This window comes from Lonchura striata, chromosome 5, assembly GCF_050655825.1.
Source record: "Lonchura striata isolate lonStrDom1 chromosome 5, ASM5065582v1, whole genome shotgun sequence".
Classification (NCBI taxonomy): Eukaryota; Metazoa; Chordata; class Aves; order Passeriformes; family Estrildidae; genus Lonchura; species Lonchura striata.
In genome coordinates this window covers 48,946,930-48,971,585 of record NC_140707.1, presented here as the reverse complement: position 1 = coordinate 48,971,585, position 24,656 = coordinate 48,946,930, and the positions used below count along the sequence as shown (strand labels likewise).

The following is a 24,656-nucleotide window of genomic DNA, read 5'->3' as shown; positions in this document are numbered from 1 at the left end:
TTTTTACTCTTCTCCTACTCTTGCAAGCTAAAAATGTATTTTGAAGGTATGCTTTTAATGTTTATTGAGTATTAGTGGTAATAATACAGGTCTACCACTGCTCCTTCAAGCATTTTTTGAAGTGTTTGACACATTTTTCTTAAATAAATCCAAAACAAACAAACAAAAAAATTTTAAAAGAACAAACTTCTGAAGTTCCACTTCACCTTCTGCTGAAAGGCAGAGTGTCTTACCACAGTACCAGCTGTGCATATGCAATTATGTGGCAAAATGACAGCCACTGTTCAGCTGGTTATGTAGACAAGCATTCAGTTTGTTACCTGATGAATTTAGGAATAGTGTCTCCAAAAATTACTGACTGTTGTGTTGAGATTGAGTGTTTAAAATAATACATTTGGTTTAGGCATTTGGGATTTTTTCTGTTGGTCTGCTTCAGTTGACCCATGTCTGAGGGAAGAATGAGAGGTGTTTCAGGAAACAAAGCATTTAACATGCCTGCAAAAATGCAGCATTCCTGTGTTTTGATTGGAAGAGACCCTGTTTAACTACTTCCTATACCTTTTATATTTAGAATTAGTATTTTCTGCACCTTTGCATTGAGTGAACTATTCCACTGCTGTCTACATGCAATCCCTATACAGTCCTATAAACATATGGGCTACAAGATATCTTCTGTCACCATTCTTTCTCCTGAAAGCCTCAATCCTTGCTTTCTTTTTTTTCTTTAATCCTTCCATCTCAAACTCTTGATTTTTCTTCCAGTATTTTCTTGTCCCTAGCCTAGGACTCACTTAGGGTTCTGTCCATGAGTGGAAGTGGTTATAATGGTAGTGCCTATGCTCTAGTCATAGTTCCATTTCGTGTGCATTTCCCTGAGGAAATGAAAATCATCATTTAGCCTGTTTGAAGTGGAATTGGTTTTTGTTGTCCTTTATCATTTGCATCTCTGACCTGTAGCAGTTCAGCTGCTGAACTGTAGGTGGTGTGGCAGTTTCTGCAAACTCGGGGGTTTGGTCAGGCTGCTGCTCTGGACTGCTGTTTATTCCTGCTGAGCTGCCTTGCTTGAGGGTTGATCTTGGATGCTGATATAGCACTATCTACTCCAAGAGCACCCTGGCTCTACTACAGTCATTATGCAAGATGTTGGCAGAATGCTGTGATACAGCAAAAATTAAATCTGTGTTAGAAACTTTTTTAAACAAAATTTATGTCAAAATGGAGTTAATAGTCCTCTAGAGCTATATAAGAAAGCATAACTGAAAATACACCATGCTTTTGGCTATTCTTTCAGTTCATTGTTCCTGACTTTATACTCTACCATTTGTATATCCAATTATGTGAGATGATAAAGATTGATGTCATTCTAAAAAGGATTAAAAACTCTGGTCCAATATAGAATTAGAAGGAGCTTTTTAGAATATATATACACACAGTGAAAGAGGGTGTTTCAGTGTATACAGCTGGTGAATGAATATAAAGGTTTTGTTTGCCTCACCTTTCTTCATGTTTTGTTTTTGTTTGTTACACATCAGTATTCTGAAAGAGGAGCGTTTTGTCATTTAAAATGCTGTCTTCCTCTGTGCTTCCATGGTATTGTTTTGTCCACCTAGTTTCTCAAGTCTTATGTAGTTGCATAACAGGACAGGGAGTGTCTAGATAGTGTGTACTAAAGGCTTGATTGTTTAAAGTGATCACTTTGAAATTAATCTAGATAAATCACTGTGTATTTCTTTATCGGGAATTTGCAGAAGACCATCTATAGGGTTGTGGGAAGAGAGTCTGGAAAGCTTCCTGGGGTACACAAGTAAGCACATTCCCCTGTACTTATAGTGATGTTTCTGCCTCAGGGTATCCCTGAGACCCCATCTTCTGATTTCCCTAGACCACACAATCAAAGGAGTGTCAGGGACCGAGCCAGACTAGAAAGTAATGTGTATCTTGGAACTTGGAGGGAGTAAGAAGGCAACAGTGGGAATCCAGTGCTGCTGTTTGCATCCTCCCAGTTTATCTATCTAAAGAGCAGATGTGTTCCTCGCTTAACATCCTTCTTTCTTTCTTTAGTACCCTTAGTTGTGCTTAGTAATTGCAGTTGGAGATTGTGATGTTCTTTCTGTTGTAGAGTTTGGGCCGTGTCATGAGCTTTAGTTCTATTAAATTAACAATTGAAACCAGATTAATCTGTACAGTGCTAGTTCTGATGGAATTAGGGTTCATGACTGGCATTTGTTGGCATTACTGTCATGCAAACAATGGGTGTGCAAGAAGATGCTGCTTCCTGTTTTAAAATTCACTAGGCACTTATGGCATGCCATGCTGAATTTCATTAGCCTCAGTGTAAAGAGTGAAAACTTCAATATTTTCTTTAATTAGTTATTTATTTTAAAAACAATATTTTTTCTTCTGAATATCTTCAGTTCTTACTGCTGGATAATGGTATGTAATGGTTGACTCTGAATATTTGAAATAAATATAATAAATGTTTTGTTCTGTTTTTCAGACAATGCAGAATCAATTGATCTCAAACAGTTTTTCGACGTACATTTTTCACATATATATTATGTGTTCTTTGAAAACTTTGTGACTATTGAAGTGGGTCTTAAACAAAAAGGTAAGTATTTCAGACAGAACTCTTTTTGTCTTGATGCTTGTGTCTTTGTTAGGAAATAAAGCATGATGCTAAAAACAAAGCTCTGTGTGGTCACAAATGACATTATCCATGTAGAAATATGTCTAAGGACTAACTTTGCAAGTGAAGGGAGAGCAGTGAGAGATGCATTCAAGTGGAGGTGATGTTCTCCGATGACTGTGTTCACCCTTTTGCAAAGTGAGGATTCTTAAGGTGTTATACTTTGTATTCTGCAGAATTAGTCTTTAACAAGATATTGTGTAACTTAATCTCTCCCAGTTGTGGATGCCTTAATAGGAAGTTATGCAAATTGTCGCTGCTATAAACTGTATTTGTGGTGTATCATTTTTATTTTGAAGAAGCAATGCAAAGTTATGGTTGTATAAAGACATTTAAGGATCTTTGTTTTCATAATGAAACTGCATTTTATATTTAACAATTTTAACTATTTATTTTTGCAACTAGGTCACAAGTCTCAGAGAGAAGAATTGGATTCTATTCTTTTTATTTTTGAGGTGAGATATTTTCAGTATTTTTTGCTTTAAGTCCTATTATTCTACGGTCATCTGTAAGTACATTTTGCATTTAACTGCATTCTGTCTTACTTTTGCATAGAGCTGAATTTGTGTTTTGTTTTAAAAATAAAAGTTTGACTTGCAGTTTTGCAAGAAGATGTCTAAAGTGGAAAAAGATGTTTTTGTGTCTCTTGATAGTTGATTGCTCTTTGGTACTGGTATTTCACCATCATATGTTATACACATTGAAATTTGTAGAAAGGTGATCTCTGTTTAGTCATGATATTTTTGACCTTTGGATTGCATGTTATCTCTGATTTTTCTCATAATAGATTGCTGCTGCAGAATTCTTTTTTATAGATCCTTTTTAAAAATATTCATTATTTGAAAATTGCATTTCACAATATTCTTTCCAAAAGCATATCTTGACTTAATTAAGATGAATTAGACACTAATGAAATAATTTAATAAAATCAGAACACTTATAAGCAGATACTATAGTTTAGAAATAGCTTAGAATGTCAAGTTTTTATCTTTACTTTTTGATGGAGGCTTCTAATTATAGAATAAGGATTGTGTTTCATAAAAATATGCAAGACTAAAAGCTGATCAATGCTTATTACATGGTTGCATGTAAATTCAGTTGTTATTTATTTGTTGGTGAGTTGTGTTCGTGGATGTGAAAGAGAGCTAGTTCATTTTTTCACTAGTTCCTGCATAAAGGAATATTAGGTGACCTGTGCTTTGGAAGGAGTTGCACGGTGTGCTGGTGGGCCACAGCCAGGAAGAATCAGGTTATTTACAAGTTGCAAAGGCCTCTTAGTGTAAATGTTGCAAGTCTTACATGGCAGATTTGGAGTAACTAACTTGCTTCTTGTTTCTGGAGACGACCATTCTATTTGTAGAGGTCTTGTCTTCACTGTTTTCCTACAGTTCATTACCCCTCTGTTGAGAAGGCTGAAGCACATGTTTGCTTGTGCCACAGAGGCAAGTTGACAGCTGAACATCCTAACTGAAATCATAAGAAAGGTGAAATAACTTAATGCAATCTGTTGTGAACCAGAGCAACTGAGACAGACACTGGTCCTATTCCATTCCCTATGCTGTAAGCAGCAGTGTGTGTGAGAGAGCTAGCGGAGCCAGATGACCTGCAGTAACATCTGAAGTTTCCAGTGCAGGACTTACAGACGGGCTGTCAGAGCCTTTGGGCTTCTTAACATTATGAATGGGGTCACCTTGAAAGGACAACAATGCTTCTAAAGAAAGCATTGTGGGAAATTTCAGCTTCTGATCTGTGGCCTTTGTGAAAGGGCTGTTTAGTCTTTCAAGAATGGTATCTGCAACAAACATCCTTGGGCTCTTTTTTTTTTTTTTATAGAAAATTTTACAGCTCCTTCCTGAAAGGATTCATCAGAGGTGGCAATTTCATAGTATTGGTAAGTTGATTTTCTCTCCCTCTCCCCCTCCCTCTCCCCCTCCCTCTCCCCCTCCCTCTCCCCCTCCCTCTCCCCCTCCCTCTCCCCCTCCCTCTCCCCCTCTCCCTTTCCTTAAAGCTTAAGTGGCTTAAACTTGGTCTAGAGAAATTTCCAAGCTAGGTGAAGGAAAATAAAAGAAACAGACAAAAAGCCCCGCTACTGTAATGAATACTCTTTTGTATAGATTCATATCTGGGAATATAGAAATAGAAGAGTGGCTGAAAAAAAAAAAAAAGGACAGGTGAAAACTTTGGAGTTTTAAATATTTTTTTCCATATTTTCTTTCTTTTAGTAATGCATTTCAAAACTGACGTGTGGTATTTGTAACTAGTAAATGCAGATTTTTATGCATTGTGTTGACTTGATTTATTTTTAATGTACACATTTCAAAATCTTTGGGGAAAAATATTCTATGAGTAGGCTATGAGAGGTGATATTTGATTTTTTTTTTCCTTCTGGCATTGAGTCAGTTGCTTGAAGGTATCAAGGTCACCAAGATTAAATTGGAGATTGCCAAGGACTTGTTTAAAAGTCGTTATCAAGTCTGACCGAGAACTCTGACATTTTACTTAATATAGAAATAACAAAAGCAAACAATTTTTTTTTTTTTTAGGGTTAATTTTAAAGAAGCTTCTTCACACTGGAAATTCATTAAAGGTACTGCAAAAAGTTGCATGCAATTTTGTCTACAATACTTAAAAGTACAAATAAGAACATAAGGGCAAAATTTTACAGTAAAAACCCAGGAAAGAGAACTAGGATCTTGACTTGTGTGTCCTAAAAGAATGACTTCAAATCATCAGCTTTATCTCAGTAAAGCTACTCACAGTAGGAATGTGTTTATGTAGTGTCGCCAGCAGTTTAAAGGATTTTGCATTAACAAAGTAGTAAGCATTACTGTTCATTGTTAGGGCAAGGAAGGTGATTTTGGGGCTCAGGCTACCTTGGAAGTGGAAGATTATGTATGTCAGGGAGGCCTGCTGGTGGGTAGAGTACTTTAAATAGTTGGGACAAAACAGCTGCACCACTCCTCTGTAAACCACCTGCAGGCTTCTCTGGTACCAAAATTCTCCAGTATGAGAGCTGGGAAGGGAGTGCTCTAGGACTCTATTACCTTTTTTGAAGGAGAAATGGAAGAAGGTAGAATTGGTCCTTCTGGTGCAGAAAGCTCGCTCACTCTATTGTTACAGTTAATGAATATATTTAGAAATTTTTTGTTGGTCTTTGTATTATCTGAAAAACTTATGTGGCATCTTGCAGTGGTGTAGTCAAGCAAGTGATTCGATGTGTTGGTTTTGTTCCTCTTCTTTCACAGAAACCCCTGTGAGAAATTCTTTGAGGCAAACAGCAGTGAAGGTGCCAGGCTTGTCCTTGCATTTCATCAGGAGCAGCAGATGTGTTAGTTTTGCTCTGCTGATTGCTGGGGGTCATATTGTCTGTCCTCATTTTTTTTTTTATCTCTCCCCTTCTCCTTCTTCCTCCAGGACAAATGAAAATGCTTTTTTGTTTGTTCTGGCACAAGATAACTTATTCCATGTTTTTTCCTTTAAGATACGTCGAGAGGGTGTGCGTCTCTTTCTTTTGTGGCTGCAAGCACTTCAAAATAACTGTAGTAGAGAACAATTATGGATGTTTTCTTGCTTGATTCCTGGATTTTCATCACCACAATCTGAATATGGCCCCCGAACACTAGATAATCTCATTAATCCTCCCCTTAATGTCCAAGAAAGTAAGTAATTCAGTAATATTACTCAATTCTTGATGTAATTCAAATCTTGTCACAGACAAGGCAAGTTGAAGTAACTGACATACATACCCAGGGAGATAATGGAGCTGAGATGAGTTTCTTAGCAGCTTGTCAGGTTGTCTTCTGTAGCAATTTCTGTCTTTTTTGTTGTTTTTCAGAATCAGATGTTTTTTGTTGTTGTTGGGGTTTTTCCTTCCAAGTAGGTTACTGTAGCTTAATGCATAGGAGTGAAAATAAACTGACCAGTTGTGTATAATTCTTAAAAATTGCAAGAGGATCCTGCATCTACTGCAAACTTGCACAAGTGAATTCTGCTTGTGTTGAACACTTGCACTGGCTTTGTTCATAGTCCAGGGAGCAGGCTGTGCAAAGATGGCGTGGCCTTCAAGAGAATGCATGGTTGTTAGGCTAATGTGTCTGTATATGACCAGGCAATTAAAGCTGTGGTATTCTTGCAAGTTGGAATCTTCAAAAAGGAACAGACTTTGTGAATTGCAAAACTTGATGCCTTAAAGGTTTGCATGAGTGGAAAAGCTTGAGCATTCTGAGATGAGGTTTTTGTTTGTTTTTGTTTTTTTAATGATAAGATCATTATCTTGGCCCTAATCAATAGAGTGAGGATGATCTTTCCCTTAAGATGATTCTTAGGGCTGCTTTTCCTTTGTACACTGTAGTATTAAGTGCCTTCTAACTCAATTTATTCACAATAGTGGATTTGAAGTTCATTTATTAATGATTTGCAATTGGATGGGGTCTTTGAATGTAAGTGCAAACTGTGCATTCACATAAATGGGACTAAAAACTTCAACATTTTTCTCCTGAATGTTGTACTTCTTTCCATCTTCTCTTAGTATTTGAGTATTTTATTGATTGTAGAAGAGAGCAGTGTCTCCATGACTAGTAATGAAATTTGCTGGAACACAGCAGACAAATTTCATGGTAGGATAGCTCTGCAAGTAAAATTTTGCTACCTACTTAAACCCATTTTTGGAGTTATCTTCTGAAATTCAAAGTGCAAAGATTGACATGTGAACATCTAACTACAGGAACTGGAAAAAAATCAACTCTGAACTAGCTTCGCTGTTGAGGCAAAGAAGGATACAGATAGTAAAACTTAAAGGAAATGTAACTGATTAACTGCTAAAGAGGAAAATGGTGAAAGATAGAAATAAAGATTTGGCATTTGTGTAGAGCAAGTGTTATACTATTGTATTGTATAGTATATTGTATTGTTTGCATAAATTCCAAAAGAAATTTTAAAAAATTTGGATTTCGCAGGTAGGTTCCAAAAGTGCATAGAGAAAACCTACTTACTGTGTGCTGTGCTTTTTATATGTGTAAAAAATTAGTTCCATGGTGGTTTAGATGGCAAAATTTCCTGATTTTCATTAATCTATGGGTGGACTGTTTTACCTGTCTAAAGGCTGTCTCTGCTTGCTGCAGTGCATTTCTACTCTCATAACTTTGTAGATATTTACACATGAGGAGAAATAATCTAAATGTTAGATGTACTTCTATTTTTCTTTAAATAGCTCAAGTTACTCTAGAAGAAATCACTCCACTTGTTCCTCCACAATCAGGAGATAAAGGACAAGAAGATTTAACAAGCTATTTTTTAGAAGCACTTTTGAAATACATGGTAATTCAGGTACGTTCCATAATTTTCAAGCAAACAAGTGTGAAACGATTAACACCACTTTGTCCTTTACAGTAAGTTTTTTACTTGAAACACTGCAAATGTATATAAAAATGTTTTAAAGAGTCCTTCCTTGCCACTCTCTTTTTTGTAAAAAGCAAATTTTTTTAGAAAAATGTTCCCTGTTCCCTTGTCTTCTGTGTGAAGATTCCTAGATCTTTTACCACAGGATCTTCCATCAGATTGCAGCAAATGGAGACAAAACAATACTTGTCAGTCACTTCTAGCAATACTGATTTCAGCTCCCTTCTCATTTTCATCTTTCCTTCCCTGTCCTTTTGTCTTCAACCAGTGGATCAGCTGTGTGCAGAAAATGAAGAGTTGAATGAGTATTTAGTCCATGGTGTGGTGTGCAACTCAGACACACCATGTTCTTCCCTTTGAAGTTTGATGATTCCATGATCTCATCCTTTGAGTAAGAAATTGAGAAGTAGAGGGGAAAGGAAAAAAAAAAAAAGAGAGGGGAGTCTTTCTTTATATTATTTATGATAGACTTGGTAGATCACCTAGCTCTGCAGGCAGATGGATTATCAGGAACAAAGATGGAAACTTCATGTTGTATTTCTTCAGGAGCACTTACCATGCTTGGTACTACTTACCATGTAGGAAAACATTTCATAAAGGGGAATGCTTAGCACTCATGGTCCATGAAGGTACATTTGCGTAACTCAACTTCAGAGTTGTATCTTCTGCTGCTTTTGGTTGAAAAATTCGTTTGTTTCATGTTGCCAATTACACAAATGAATCCAAGTACCTATTATAACGACTATATGGATACTTGTTAGTCAATATGTCTTAAAAGAATTTGTCAAAGAAATAATTTGAATGGCATGGGTCGTTACTCTTTTTTTATTAAACATTTTGAAATATAAAAACAGTTTCACTAAAAACAGTCAGCTTGGGTATACTCCTTGACTTGGCAAGATGACTGCAAAATCAAGTGTATTTCTGTTGGTTTCAGTATTTTATGTCTTCATGTTTATTTTGAAACAATATTTTGGAAGAGAGTGGTCTTGGTTTCATTGACATTTCCCAGCTAGTTTCTGTTTTGTCTTTTTAAAATTATTTATTAAAATATATATGATTTTGTTTCAAAAAAATAACTTAAAAACGAGGACATTTCATCAGTTACCTGTTTCTTCAACTTGTAGATATTTACTTTGTCCAAATTCTTGTTTTAAGGTTAAGAGTTTAGAATGGAAGAACAAGGAAAACCAGGAAAAGGGATTTTCATTTTTATTCTCAAATTTTAAGAAATACTACTTACCTTCTATTTTCCCAAACATCTGTAAGGAGACCAGCTTGTATAACCCTATACTTGGTAAGTGTTAAAACAGCTGATAAAAATCATTACATTTTATCTAGTAGCAATGTTATGATCAGATTTGTGAGAGATGCCTCTGCCCAAATTAAGGTGACAGCAAGACCAAATACTCGTTCAACAGTACTGACTTTTTTTTGTAACATTGACTGCATGGGGAAAGAAAAGGGAGAGGGAGAGAGGGAAAAGGAGAGAGAAAGAGTGGAAGCAGAAGCTGGTCACCACCCGTAGATCCAGCGGTGTCTTGCTGGGCCTTCTTCACCCTGGGCTTGGTGCAGGTCCTGGTTTGTTCGTCTGTTATTAAGTAAGTTCTGTGCTGAAAGGGCTGCTGTGTCCACAAGGTCTGCTGTTGACAATCAAATCTTTTCAGTATTTATGCATTTTAGAAGCAAAGGAATTATTGCTTATTGGCTACAAGTAATATAATTCTCTTATTAATTAGTATTTTCTATTGGTTAAATGCATTGTATGATAATTAGTCTGCTTGTTCAGTCATTCTCTTCTTTTGGGATGGTGGGTTTCTTAGGTTGGTGATTCAATGGTTGCAGATCTCCCCCTGTGGTAGGAGACTTTTTACCCATTTGGGACTGATTTCATCAGAATTGCTGAGATGGTTTTAATAATAAGTTCTTATATTCTGCCAAATGTTCTTATGTCCCCTAAATTCTGCATTCTTTGTATCCACTAGTAGCAATACATCGCTCTTCCTAAGCTTTGTTAACCTCCCTCTAGGTCCTAGTACCTGGACAGCAGTATTGCCTTTAGACAGCCCCGGTTCCAGGTGTCCACAGAGGTGTACTTGGGGGAGCTTTGGTGGCCATTGGTGGCCACAGATGCCGCCTGTCCCATTACTTGGGATGTTACTTCTTTGACCAGTGATATACATATAAACAAGTGCTTCTTGTCATGCAGTCTGTCACAGAGGGAGTGTGATAACCAGGATGTGCTAACCAGATCTTGCCTCTGTCAGGCCTGAAATTAGCACCTTCCTGTCAAAAATTCCTCCCTTCTGTGGCCTTAGCAATGTTTGAGACAGGTAATTGTGCTTTCTAACTCTAACAAGACGATACAGCAAAGCAGTTTTATCTTGAGTAGTTTTGCTCATGAAGGGCATTCTCCAAAGTATTTGTCATGAAAGGACATGTTAAGATTCCTGTTTATGATTTTCAGTTCTTTGTGGTAGCTTCTGACCCTTTCATTAGAGTCAGTCTTGCTCTGTTAACCTGTCTGAGGTAAATTAAATATTCTTATAAAACCTTTCTCTAATGTAACCATTGCTGATCTCAGTTGTGCTCTGAAGAGAAACTACTGTTGCCAAAATAAAAGGTGTTAGTGTGCTGTTCTCTGGGTATGTTGGTTTTATCTGTACAGAATCACAGTGTTTGGATGATACAGTGCTTGTTCACATTTCTGACAGGCAAAGTTAGGCTTTTTTGCCAACTGCATTTTATCAAGATCTTGCAGTAGGGAAAAGGAAGCTAGTGAAGACTAGCACAGTCTTCAAAGCTGAAGGTGCAAGAATGTGTCTTTCTATAAAGAGAGTAGAATGTTAAGTGTTTTCTAAGGAAACCTGAGTTTTACTCAGAGGTTTTAGCCAATTTTAAACCAGAATGTTGTTTGCAAATCTTGATTTTGTTCTCTCAGGTTTGTATGCACATGTTGGTTATTGGCCAATAGAGTCCAAGACTCCTCTTTGCAAAGCAATTCATTGTACACAGGCTTTGAGTTACCATTTCATCACTTGAGTCACTATTCCTCTTCTCTGTTGATGCAGCACCTTAGAAGGACTCTGCAGAGTAAAGATCGCCAGACACAATTCATTATTCTAAAATTGGACTGTCGGGGTAGCTTGTTGAAAAGGTCCTAGCTTCTTCTGGCCTGTGTACATTTATTTAGATTTGAGAGATGGTTGTGGCAAAGCTGTGTTCTCTTGGGAAAGACAAACACTGGACTTTCTCATCTACAGGAGAAGAACCAGTATAAATACAGCCATAAGTAACAGTAGAATAAGAATTATTGTGCAGATGCTGAAGAGATTGTGATAAAATAGCTACAAGAGGGACAGTAAGCAGTGCTGAGACAGCAAACTACTGTTGCTTGATGCTCCAGAACAAGAATTATGGAAATGCTATTTTTCTCTTTCTGTGAAGATCTTGATTGAGTCTTCCATATAAGTGTTACTGTAGTCCTCTGTTTTTATGTGAATGGTAAACAAGAAACTTCCAAGGCCTTAGTAAAGAAGAGGACAATGGGAAGCAAGAAGAAATGTGCACAGATGCCAAGAATTATTGTGACTGCCTTAGACTGTAGACAATGAGCAACTATAATGAGGATTTTTGGAACAATACAGTGATGAAAACAACATAAGTATTGGTAAGTTGAGTAACTTTTTCTCCAGATGTTCTTCTCTGGCATGCATCTTTCCAACCTATTTGAAAATAATCCTGTCCTTGTTCTTAATTTACAGCCTTGAGGTAGAAAGCAGGGCAAACTTGGGCACTGAGCCTGCTACTAAGAACAGTTCTCATGCTACTGGCGTGATCTTTAATTTAGGAGAAGTCATGAGGTACAAATCAGAACAGTAGTTTTAGTAAGCCAGCATTGATACAGAGCTTTACTGGAGACAGTATACTGGACTGAGATTTCTTTCCTTCTTTCCTGATAAGTATGTTACCTGCAGCAACAAGCACCAAGCAGTCCAGTTACGAGAAGGCTAAGTATTGTGGCTCCTTCAAATTCTGGCTTTGGTATTACAGACTTAGAAGAGGAATACAGCATTAGAAAAGCCCACGAGATTGTTTTTCGAGGTTTTTTTTTTTTTTTTTTTAGTTTGGTTTGGTTTTGTTTAGAGTTTTTTTTTCTTTTTTATGTTTTGGGGTTTTTTGTTGGTTTTTTTTTTTTTTGCCTTAGTGTTTATTTTGTTTGTAAAATCTTTGTTAAATATCTGTTGAGATGGAGTTAGAAGTTGTTTAGTAAGAGCTACAGATATGGCAGTAATATTCCAGGAGCATTGCTTGTTTCATCATGGTAATGTGACTTTCTGTGCCATCTCCAAGCCATTTAGATAGTCTCCTTCATTTACAGGGAAACAGTAATGTGGGCTGTTTCTACAGCTGTCTTAAGCTCTTTATTCCTATGAACCCTTTATTGTCTTAAAAATTAAGCATGGTCAAAGCTTACAGGTGTGCAAGTGTATTTTTGCTAGCCTGTTCAATTTCTACCCTATGTATATCTTCTACCACCTTCAGCTTCCTTTTCTTTTTGTGATCAGCTCACATCAAGTTCCCAGACGGGGAAGGGCAGGGGTGGGGAGAGCCCAAAACACAATGGAAAGAAAAAATAGAAAGCTGGGGGAAGGGAATATTTACTCTTGTGCTGTGTGAGTCCATCTAACAAGCTCTGTTTTGCTTTGGTTTTATGTCTGTGTTCTCATCTGAAGCCTTGATTTCTTCTTCCAAGATGGACAGAATTTGAAAATACTCGAAGCAGCTGGAAGGAGGATACATTTGAGAATCTACTGCAGCGCATCATGCAGTTGAAACAAGTTATAAAAAGAGGATGTTCTGAGAGGTTATCATGAAACGAGGAGGAGACCGTGTACTGCAAAAACATGTTTACTGCATGTTTAGTCCTTCTGAAAATACTGCTAGTATTGCACCCTTTGTGCTCTGCTGAATGCTAGTAGATACCAGAGAACTGACCTTTCCATCTTTAAATGCTGTGCTACCAGACATTTGCTTCATTTTTCACAGATTGTACTGTTACACATGCTTGTTTAAGATACCTTAATTTTTAATTTTCTTACTAACCTGCTGCTTTCCACAGATGAAAACAATGTACTGTGGTTTTATTATTTGCAATAAATAAACCATTTGTAAACTTGTCAAAGAGTATTCTGTGCATTTCTTATGTATTTAGGTAGATGGTACTCAAGAATCATGGTTTTTTCCCTCCAAAAATAATGCTTCCATTGAAAAGTGTGGATGTAGTTTTGAAATTTATACAGGAAAATATTCCTCAGTTTAGCAGCATTGTGATGGCTCTGTCACTACTTTTGTATGTGCCTTTTAAAAAGACACTGAGATACGCCAGTGTGGATATTCTCAGTGCAGGTGCTGGATCTTGTGTATTTGTAATGATAATTAGGAAATCTTTACAACGGTCTGGCAGATACACTTTAGATGCCTTAAAAAGGCTGTCATAATATAATTGCTAAGACAGTAGTTGATTATTTCTTCACTGCTGTCCAGATTTGTACCTCTTGGATTCTAATGTCATAAACTGGCAAAGTTACACAGGATCCTTTAAAACAACTCTTGACTTTGTTTTAGGAAGATAGTCAGGGAATATCTTCATATTGTTCAGTATGACTTTTTAAAATCTTCTTTGAGTCTCATCATTAGTATCCTTTAATTGCTTTCTGGTTGGCTTGTTAAACCATGAAAAACTCTCTTGCTCATGTACTGCAGGCTACAGAAGAGTTAAAGCAGTGCTGACATAACTGTCTGTTTAATCTGTCACTCTCTGTATATGGATAAGACCATCATTTTTCCATGTTTCTTTCTTTTTATTAGTTGGTTTTTTGTTTTGGATTCTTGTTTATTTTGTGTTTGTTTTGTTTTGGGTTTCCTGGGGTTTTTTTGCTGTCACTAGGTGGAAATCTTGATACTGAAACTCTAGCATCAGAGTGTCCTGACAGCACATATCATAATCAATCCTCACCCAAATATTTGTCTTCTTCTTGTTTTGGGGTATACCTCATAATTGTCTTTATAAGATTAGGACTATGGTGGGTTGGCATATCACTTTCAGAGAAATGTAATTTGCACATGAAAGTATTGTTGCTGCTTCAGGTTGATGATGGTAATGCAGAAATATTCTGCACCATGTCTTGGGCTGGAAATGACATTTTGCAATGTTAAGTCACAGAAAAATGCACAATTAAAAAATGTTATCCATGTGTCCCCCAACTTTGTAGTGCTTTTACCACATATGTTCATTCCCTCCACATGGAGCTAAGTACTGTCATGGTTTTGTTCTGAAGCAGATTCAGGAGTACCAATGACTCTAGCACAATAGAGAACCATAAAAGCTAAACAGTTCTGAATCATCATGGGATGGCAAAAATGGAGTTGTCAGTTCCAGTCCCCAAACAATCGCAGTTCCAGCCAGCTGATGTGCCTCTGAGCATCCTTCATGACATTCCCTGCAAGCCAGTATAGAAGCTATTGCCTCAGAGTCATCTTGCAGCTAAGTCATAGGAAAATGTACATGCCTATGGTCTGTCAGCAAAGACCTGCAAAATTAGCCACAGCGAATGGGGCCCTAGGTGAAGCTGCAAAGCTCATGTGGCTTTGGAGCAGGGTTTCTCTGTTCTATTCGTCTTTCACCTTTTGCAGGGCCAGAAGGGGCTGTGTTTATTGCATTTGCATTTTGGAATTATATATCTCCCATTGTAGCCATGATTAGATTTCTCAATATATTAGTTTTATATGATAATCATCTTCTTGTATAGCTCATAGTCTAGTTGACAGTTATTTTGCTACTTGGAACCTTGTAGTTTTCAATGAAAATTTGAAGTAGTGAGTTTGCTGAAGTTGATCTTTAAATATTGAATATAACATAGTTTGAAAGAACCTGAAGATAATGAAATGTGTTTACTTATATAGAAAAAAATGTAAGCAAAACCATAAGGCTATAGAAATCACTTTCAGATAAAAAATTTAAGTTTCTGTATAGCAGAAATAAGTTTACGTCTTTTGGACCAACAGTGTTGTCTCCCTTCAGGAGAAAATTCAAGTGTTTTGATGTCTTACAGTTCCTGACATTTTCTCTGTTGCATCCATTCCAGCGCATCTTGGAATGAGTAGTGCAACAGTGAATGCAACAAAACTACACCTCTAAAAGTTCACATGTGTTGGTTATGGTTCTAGGATTTCTTTCTTATGCAGATCTTTCTCTCTGTACATATTTTTAAGATGTTGTATTTTCACACAGATATACCACAAATGAGACCAAAGCCACACTACGTAATAGTTAAGAAAGATGCTGAAACCAATGAGGCAATCTATTGCACAAAGGAACCTTTCATTAAGGCTCGTGTTATTGTCATTCGATGGTTGGTGTCTTTCTGGCTTGAGCCAAAACCACATACAGGACCTCATATTCCTGGGATGGAGGGTGAAAATGTGCCAAAGAATATTCAGGTAAAACCAAATACACAAAAATATATTTGTTTTCATGTTTTTGTTTTAATTGTCATGTCAGCACTATGCTCTTCTCCAATAATTACGATTAATGAAATGTTTTTTTGAAAAAGTAATTTCTAAACAAATTGTATGTTTATTAATTCAGTTTGAAAGGACCTGCAGTGCTGCTTTCTTTTTTCAAATTTTGTATTTTTAATCAACTGGACATTAGAAACCTTGAAATGCAGTTAAGTTCTTTTATTTGTTTGTTTGTTTGTTGTTTAATTCTTTGTGCTGTTTAAATTATACTTAAATTGTATTGATTTATTGCTGTACTAAAAATGAATTATCTAAAATTTTTTCTCAGAGAGCAGCTGCTAGCATGGCTTCAAGGGAGGACAGCAAAAATGACAGTACTGATAAGCAGGATAGAAATGCAGAACCAGAGCAATCTCATTCTAATACAAGTACTCTAACAGAGAGAGAACCAAGTTCTTCCAGCCTCTGCAGTATTGATGAAGAGCATTTAACTGATATTGAAATTGTCCGTAAAGTCTTCTCTTCTAAAAGAAGCAATGTTAATTTTCTAACTGAGATTTTTCGACAGGTAAAAAACTCTCTTTAGAATGCAAGAATCTTGATTATTTAATTGTATATTTTCATTATGTCATGATTTTCTTTCAAGAGCACTTGTTAAGCAGAACATTATACCAAGTTACAGGTTTTTTCTGTCATCCTACCTTCAAAAATCAAGAAACTAACATTCTGAAATACAACTAGTTCATTATTTATTTAATTTTATATCTGTAATAACCAGTTCAGCAACATTTAAATTGGACTTCACATTTCTCTATAGATGGGAATGTTTAATCTTTTCATACATCAACACTGTAGGTATTAGAAATCACAGCCAACCATATTAACATAAGCCTCCTGTGGGAGTCTGCAGCTGTTACAGAGCTGCTTAAGAAGCATCTGAATGTCCTTTCCTTGATAGTGCTCATCAGAAGAGTAGGACAGATGGCTATAAAAGTAGCAGCTTCTGTTTCTGACTTCACTGCAACCAGAAATGTTAGCTGAGCATACTGAGAATAGTATTTCTCTACTGGAAACTATTAAAACAAGTTTAAACTGAGACCATATGCCCGAATATGGAGTTTTCATCAACAGTAACTTAGAGTTCAGTCTGGGAGAGCAGAATAAGATAAACTTTCTTTATGTCCCATGCTATAGACCAAAAGATGACACGAGTTTTCTGAATAGTAGTAAAGAAAGATACACTATGTTTCAAGTTAAATGCACAGCATTAATTGCTTTAAACAGCAGAAGGCTGAACATTTAAAAACTTATCTGGATGAAGTAAAAATTCTTGAATGAGGCAAATAAATGTCATAAGCTTATCCATATCCCTTGTATTCAAGAGTTTGGAGGAGCTCATTACTGAAGGACATAGCAGAGTTCCCTAAATTCAGTTGACACTCAAGGGTTTACAGAGTCTGAGAATGTAGAGTATGAATTATATTGGGCTACTTTTCACTGTCTCCACTGGGAAAAGCAGTGAAGGCAATTTTCTTCATTCTTTTTACAAGTCACTCTGTGAGTTCATGTGGATTATTTGGATTTCATGTGCTATTATGAAATCTTATATACATAATTATTTAGCTAGGAGTTTTCAGTGTCAATTAATTTTAATACACCACATCTTTGTAATGTTTCTAAAACATGAAGACTAAGTTACTCCTGTCAAGAGGAGGTTTCAGTGATACTGAGTGGTGGAAAGATTGTCTGTAGAGAACAATTTTTATGCATTTTAGACTTGAGGGTACAAAAAAACATATATGGACTTGCAGAAGAATGTTAGACTTGATGAGGAAGTTTATGACTGAACTTGTCAGTTTAATTCTGTAATACACAGCTGAATTCTTTTTATTGTGATAATGGTATGGAATCTCTGTTTCCAAGAGTGAACATACTACCCTCCTTAAAGACATGGGCCCTCCTTAAAGACATGAACAACTAGTTTTCAGCAGTCACAGCACATACCCTGTAAAACTGTGTTTTAGTGTAGTTTATTTGTTCTTCTGAATATATAATTAGGCATCATGGTCTTTGGTAAGTGTATTTGTAGTTAGTTAAAATCTGACATGTTAAAAGTTTCTGGTCTATGACTACTTGTTACCAACACAGCCAATACAGAAAAGCTTCTGAAGAGGGCACTGATCAGCCATCACGCCAACTCAAATGCATGATTTTTACAATAATACTGAAATCTTTTCAGGGAGTAATTTGCTTTAAGGATACTGTTTGTAAAATCTTAATTAGCTAAAAATAAGATAGAACACTACCAGTATTGTGTGTCACTTGAATTTTTCTTAGTCATTGAAAGCTGGTTTAATTCCACTTTTCCAAATCCTCTGAATGGAAGATGTTGTACTAGAAACCTCTGTTCATTAGTTTACATATTTTGATGCGTGTTTGGGTCTTAATTTCAACAGCCTAGGTGCTAACTAGATATGCCCACATGGATTCTTATGTCTTTTGAAGTATTTTTTTATAAGCTTTTTTGTTTAAATGTGGAGTTTTTTCATGTTTTAAGTTTACATATGAAGAAAGTGAGCAAACATTTAGGTTTGGCAATAGTTTGTATGCTGGGATCCAGCAGTGGGTGTCTTTTTTCCACCTTTATCTCTTAGAACTTGTACATTATAGAGCCCAACTTATTTCAAATATTGTAACAGTATTTTGTTTCTTTCTTTTTCTACTTGCAGGCATTTCTGTTGCCAATATGTGAAGCAGCTGCCATGAGGAAGGTGGTGAAGGTGTATCAAGAATGGATTCAACAAGAAGACAAACCTTTATTTATGAAAGAACCTGAAGAAATAATGCAGTGCACAGCTGTAGATTCTGATGAAAATGTTGACCATACTTCATCAGAGAAAGGAAAAGAAAGAGAAGAGGTAAAATATTATTAGTTAATATTTGTGCATTAATCTGCCAGTAGACAGACAAGTGGTTTCCTTGTTGGTTTATTTGTGGTTTTTTTTGGTGTCAGAACATTTATTGGGAAAAATCAATGGTAAAACACTATATGGACAAGCTACCAATTTTATCCATTATCTGTAGTTTTTTAATGTGCTTAGTTCAATTTAAAATTTCATATAATTTTTTGAACTGTTTTCAAGATGTGAATTATACAGTATACCAACTATTAACTGTGTAAAAATTATTTACAAATAAAAGGATGACAAAAACAGTTACTTCATTCAGGTACTTCAAGATAATTGCTACAAGCCTCATGAAATATTGTTGTGTCTCAGGTGCATTTGCCTACTGTTGTTTATTATTAAGTACCTATTATATCCTTTTTCCTTTAAAATAAAGCCAAAATACTTGTCTAAAACTCTGTGGAATTGTAAGAAAAAATATTTTTCAGGAAAAAGGGATGAACTCCAGTCATGGAGTTAGAAATTCAAACTGGACAAGAAATGGCTGTTATGAAGAGGCTTTGCATAAAACATCTGAAATTGATACTGAAGAGCAAAATGTACGAGCTGGAGTGCAATCAGTATTGCAGGTATGAAACAGACTTGGTATTTAATTTTATCTAAATTATCTATCTAAAATTACCTAAAATTCTTATTATCAGCATGTAGAGAGTGGAATGTAGTGCAATACTTCTGCCAGGGAATCCCATACATCTCTAAAGCATCTCTAAATTTTAAAATTATTTTATATGCAACAAATATGATGATAAATGTTAGACAAATTACACTGGTTCACTATATCTTTCTTGACCTGAAGTAGGACAATGTACAGACCTGTGCTGGGTGACACAATAAAAAAAGAAAATATTTTCATTTTGCATCAGAACGTGCATTCTTCTGTGCATTATATTAGAGAAAAAATAATCCTCATGCTACTACAACATCTTCAAATAATTATAATTAAGCTTTTTATGAGAATATTTAGAGGCTTTTTGCTTTCATGTTGTTGGTCACAAAAGCCAAAACATCCAATCCTGTCGTTTTTCTAGTCTGATTAATAAAGTGCACATGGATATTTTTTCATCTTTTTCTGAATGTGCATCATGTTTGAAAAGTTTGATGAGGTGCCACAACTCTCTGGTGATATCATTAAGGAAAGCAGTTGTACCGTAACAGAAGTTTTTTAACAGCTTCTAAGCAGTTTGACAGGGTAGAAATCATGTTAATTTGAAATGTTTAGCAAAATGCTTCACTGAAGGTGAGGCTGTGGAAAATTGGGAGGATGTAATTTGAAGGTCTTTGAAATGCTCTTACGGTTATCAAGTGTGTGCATTTTCTGTATTGTGTGCGCACATACATTCATATAGGTGGGTATATGATTAGCCTCCATAATATTCTTATATTCAGCAGAAAATTGATTCTGAACAAAATAAAATAATGTGCATTTACCACTTTACTGTGTGCACTTCTACTGAGTGTGACCATGTTAACTAAATAAAACTCATTTTTACTACAGCTTGGATAATTTTATAAATAGGGTTTTCTTTTGTGCTGTACACTGTTACACATATAAATAAACTTTATAATTGAAATCACTTAATTTCAAATGCATTAAAATAATTTATGCTTCATAATCTTTGTTTTCAACGACTTTTCAGAATATGAAATGTTACTGAGAAAAGAAATACAAAGTATCTGTGTCTGTTTGCAATATACTACTAAGGCTTACACATCTGACAATGTCTTGAAGATTATTCATGTTGAAGTTTTTTAGACAAAGGTTCATTTTACTACCAATATCTTTTTTTTTTAGCCTGAAACAGAGTCGAGACATCATTCTAACCCAGTACCATGTCTCAGTTTGAGAGATTTCCTGAGCTGGGACCATGTTTGATTTTCCCTGTGAATCAATAATCCAAGACTTCTGTCTTGAGTTTTTTTCCCATTTAATGCTTGCATAGACTTATTTCTAGGCATTTAGAGTAGGTTAGGTTCATTAGTTGAGGCTAGTGAATGTAAAAGTGCATACTAATAGTTTTTAATTATTAAAAATCCAAAGCTTTCAGTAGAGGAAGTTAAAACTTTAATACCAATGACTTCCTGTACATGTAGAAAATTAATTGAAAATCTAGGTCTGATATTCAAATGCTTTCTAAACTTACATAAAAATCTAGTAACACTTCAGTAACTGCTTCTGTAGCTCCTACAGTGTCCTTGCCTACATTTTTTCATAATTTTCATTATGAAAAATGAAGGCCCTAATTCACTGCCCACTGAAGTCAGTCAGTTTCAGGAACATGTCCAGTTTCCTACTTTCGGTAAGCCTTACTGATCCCAGTGAGATGAATGCTTTAATTTCCCAGAACATAATACAGGCTGTGTCGTGCTGAGGCACACACTATGTACCAGAACTATTTCAAGCAGTTTACCATATATTGTACTAGTCAGTTCCTGGCTTAGAGATGGAACTTTTGTGCAGTGGACTTCTTACTGGGACATATTTGTCCATCATATTAAACTAATCATATTGAGAAGTTTGTTGAATCATTTGTCTATGAGAGCAAAAATATACAAATAGGTTTTGTAGAAAAATATGAGGAAAAGATCAGTCTCATTGTTGCTTAATCATTACTTCAAACTGACATACTTAAATGTGAACTTCTGTGTGCATATGCAACTTTTTTTATAAAGATTTTCTGTTATAGATTTTTTTCTACCTGTTTGTATCAACTGAATTGCTGAAAGCATCAAAGTGTTTCAGGATCATCACATCCTCTTTTTTCTGCTTACAGGTTTTTATAATAAATTCTTCAAATATATTTTTTCTTGAACCTGCAAATGAATTTAAAGCTCTGCTGGATGAACACACTGATATGTGCAAACGCGTTCTCAATATCTACCGCCACATGGTAGTCCAAGTGACTATGGACAAGAAGACATGGTAAAATGCCAGTGCTTTTATCTTAGATTATTAGTTCACAACACAAATCTGAAAATTTACTTGGTAGTAAACCCTGTAGAGGGGTATTGGTTATATGAACCATTTCCTCTAAATCAGTAAATACACAAACTTGAACACTACAGCCAACTTAGCACAGAGGAAGTTAACTGCTTTCTTAAAGCTTCTTGTAAGCTGCTAGTTAATTTGTGACAGCTTAGACCTCAGTTCATAAAGGATTGAGCTGGGATATACAGACTGTTACTAAGGAGCTACTGATGATTTTTTGCAGGGCATTTTGCTCATGTATCAAAGTGTTAAAATATTGAAACATATGAAGCTTCACAGCCTTATATAAAAATAAACACAAAAGCACCAGACAAGCATGGATAATTATTAGAATCAGATGTGTGTTGTTCCTGACCTGTAATTGTATACAGGAGTCTGTGTACTGTGTAACTGTGTTATGCCTTTCCAGTTCTTATGGTGCCTAGCAGTTACAAGAGATCCTGCTTTAAAAGAATTTCTGTTATTTTCCACTCCTTTAAATAGTAGTCTGTAATCAGGTACTATATTGTCACGATTCTCCATTACAAGGAAGAAGTAGCAAGGGGATTTCAAATGTCTGATTTATTACATTTTAACTCGACTTGCATTCAATCTGTCCTGAGCTCTGGGTAAGTAAAGCTAGCACTACGTGTCATGTGAAACTTGTCTCCTCTTCTGAGGAGCCAACTTAGCTGGCCGCTGGGAAATCTGGGAGTGATAATAGTAAACAGATTCTACTAGATTGGTATTTTGTTTTCCAGTTTCACATCAATGTAAAGAAGTGACTCTAGACCAGAATGGCAAAGATTGTGCCACATAAAATAACTGGTGAAGTATGTTAATGATAATGTAAAATTACCAAAACCTGTAATTCATAGAAAAAAGAAAAAGCTCAGATTGAAAATACAGTTAAAACTTTGCCTCTAATTTCAGGCCATGGAAGGTGATAGCGGTTGAATTCCTTGGAAGAAGTACTCACTCTTAAGTGTGAAAAAAGATTGGTACAATTTCTTTTGCAATAACCAAATTAGGATCTTTGTAATCATTGTGACATTTTTGGAATGTGTTTAAGCAAATAAGGCTTGGTTATTACCTTTAAAAATACCTTGGTATATACAGAGGTATAACAAAATGGTAACTCTTAAGTTTAATATTGTTTTGCAGGGAGCAGATGCTACTTGTGCTGCTCAGGGTAACTGAATCTGTGCTGAAAATACCACCCCAAACTTTCTTGCAGTATCAAGGAAGAAAAAACTCCACTTTAGCTGGAAGACTTGCAGGCCCTCTTTTCCAGGCAAGTAAACATAAATTCACTTTAATTAATTCAGCCTAACTTTCATTAATAGATTGGATAATAGCAACCACTGTTGGCTAGTTTGTCATATCACTGGTATGTTACCCAATTAATGTGAATGGTGCGGGTCAAAGAGCTGGTTACATTTTTTTACTTTCTGTCTTGTATTTTATTGACACTGTGACAAAAGCATGTCAGGCACTGTAAAATTCAAGAATTTTACAGTGTCAAAGATAACTGGCAGTGTGTGCAGTTTTATCCTGCTGTCGTAGCAAAATAAGCTCAAGTCAGCATGAAATCTTTTGTGTTATCCATGACTAACTGATGGATTTTTTTATTTCTTAAAGAATTCTGTAATTATTTACAGAAAGCTGTAGCAAATCCTTTCAAAGTTAATAGCTGCAAAGTGCTGTTGTGGTGAGTTCTCAGTGACCAGGATTTGTAGAGTCTCCAGTTACTTTAGCAGAACAAAGAAGAATACCCAAGATAATGGGTCAAACCAGTTGTTCCGGTATCTAAGTCAGAACTCTGTGTTAACATTTGATAATTCATTAAAATTCTGTATGTATTGGTGAGGAATACACAGAAATTTCCTGTGAGGTTTTCTTTGGAACAGTAACATTTGAATTTTGTCAGCTTCTGCTCACAGTGCAACTTTTCTCTGTTCTTTTAGACTCTTATAGTAGCTTGGATCAAAGCAAATCTAAATGTGTACATTTCTCGAGAACTTTGGGATGACTTGCTGTCAGTAATGTCATCACTGACATACTGGGAAGAGCTGGCCACTGAGTGGTCACTGACAATGGAGACACTTACTAAAGTATTAGCTAGAAACCTGTATAGCCTGGACCTCAGTGACCTGCCACTGGATAAATTAAGTGAGCAGAAACAGAAAAAACACAAAGGCAAAGGTAAGACAACACTGTATGGACATAATTTGAATTTGAACCACTGTTGGGCACAGGATAATTTTGGTCTTTTTTTTGTATACCTAATTAGGCATCTCTATCACCTGAAATAACCCTGTTTCTTGAAAGTAAATCTGATTTTAGAACTGCCACAACATGATCATGTTATTTCTGCAAATAGGCACATATGGAATGTAGTTCTTAAAAGTGCGTTGAATTTAATCTAAAATGTTACACTATAGTGGGTTATGCCTTTCTCCTTTTATCAAAGCAATCAAATAGTTGAGTCCCAGTCATAACTTCTTGAAAATAACAAACACTACTCAGCTGGTGAAAACTAAGCCATTGCAAGCACAATTGGAGTATTGATTCTGAAATGTTAAAGGATGAAATGTAAAATGAGCATAGTTTTTGTTTGGTGCTAATTGATCACTAGCCCATTGTGAATACAGGTTTGGTTACGATGAGACCTTGTGGATCACTTAAGAGAAAGTATAGTTTAATAATCCATGAGTGCTACCTGGTTTTAAACTGATTTCTAAAAAATGCATAAAATACCCTGTAAGACATACAGTCTCCTCTGGGGAGAGGAGGTAGCTGCTTACTGTGGCGCAGTTCTGGAATTGGTAAGGCATAGGAAGTTTGTCCTCCTGGCTAGAAAGTTGCAAAACCTGGATTATTTTCTCAGTTTGGAGACAGACTTTCTGCATGTGACTATTGGAAATTACTCCATTTCCACTTTTGTAAAAGATGGATAATGATAATATTCTCCTTTAAAAAGTGCATTGTGATCTAATAGTGAGATGCAGGATTATATTTAGGGTGTGTAAGTAACAAAGATGTAAAAACATATTCTTTTTGGCTACTCTTTATCTCTTCAGTCAAACCTGAGGGAAGGTGCTTCCTAGTACTATTT

At 35.8% G+C, this 24,656-nt stretch overlaps 1 protein-coding gene across 12 annotated transcripts in view; it reads left to right on the top strand.

The window, feature by feature from the left end:
- The window catches only part of RALGAPA1 (Ral GTPase activating protein catalytic subunit alpha 1), a 130,973-nt gene that overhangs the window by 8,896 nt on the left and 97,421 nt on the right, over window positions 1-24,656 (top strand). For all 12 annotated transcript variants that reach the window (XM_085580494.1, XM_085580495.1, XM_021542698.4 and 9 more), the window contains exons 2-15: window positions 2,498-2,608; window positions 3,092-3,141; window positions 4,520-4,577; window positions 5,230-5,273; window positions 6,168-6,345; window positions 7,896-8,011; window positions 9,242-9,380; window positions 15,378-15,586; window positions 15,936-16,175; window positions 18,337-18,525; window positions 19,002-19,142; window positions 21,345-21,493; window positions 22,703-22,832; window positions 23,506-23,743. In XM_085580494.1, the coding sequence (XP_085436620.1) occupies window positions 2,498-2,608; window positions 3,092-3,141; window positions 4,520-4,577; window positions 5,230-5,273; window positions 6,168-6,345; window positions 7,896-8,011; window positions 9,242-9,380; window positions 15,378-15,586; window positions 15,936-16,175; window positions 18,337-18,525; window positions 19,002-19,142; window positions 21,345-21,493; window positions 22,703-22,832; window positions 23,506-23,743 (1,992 nt within the window). The remainder of the gene's footprint in view (window positions 1-2,497; window positions 2,609-3,091; window positions 3,142-4,519; window positions 4,578-5,229; window positions 5,274-6,167; window positions 6,346-7,895; window positions 8,012-9,241; window positions 9,381-15,377; window positions 15,587-15,935; window positions 16,176-18,336; window positions 18,526-19,001; window positions 19,143-21,344; window positions 21,494-22,702; window positions 22,833-23,505; window positions 23,744-24,656) is intronic.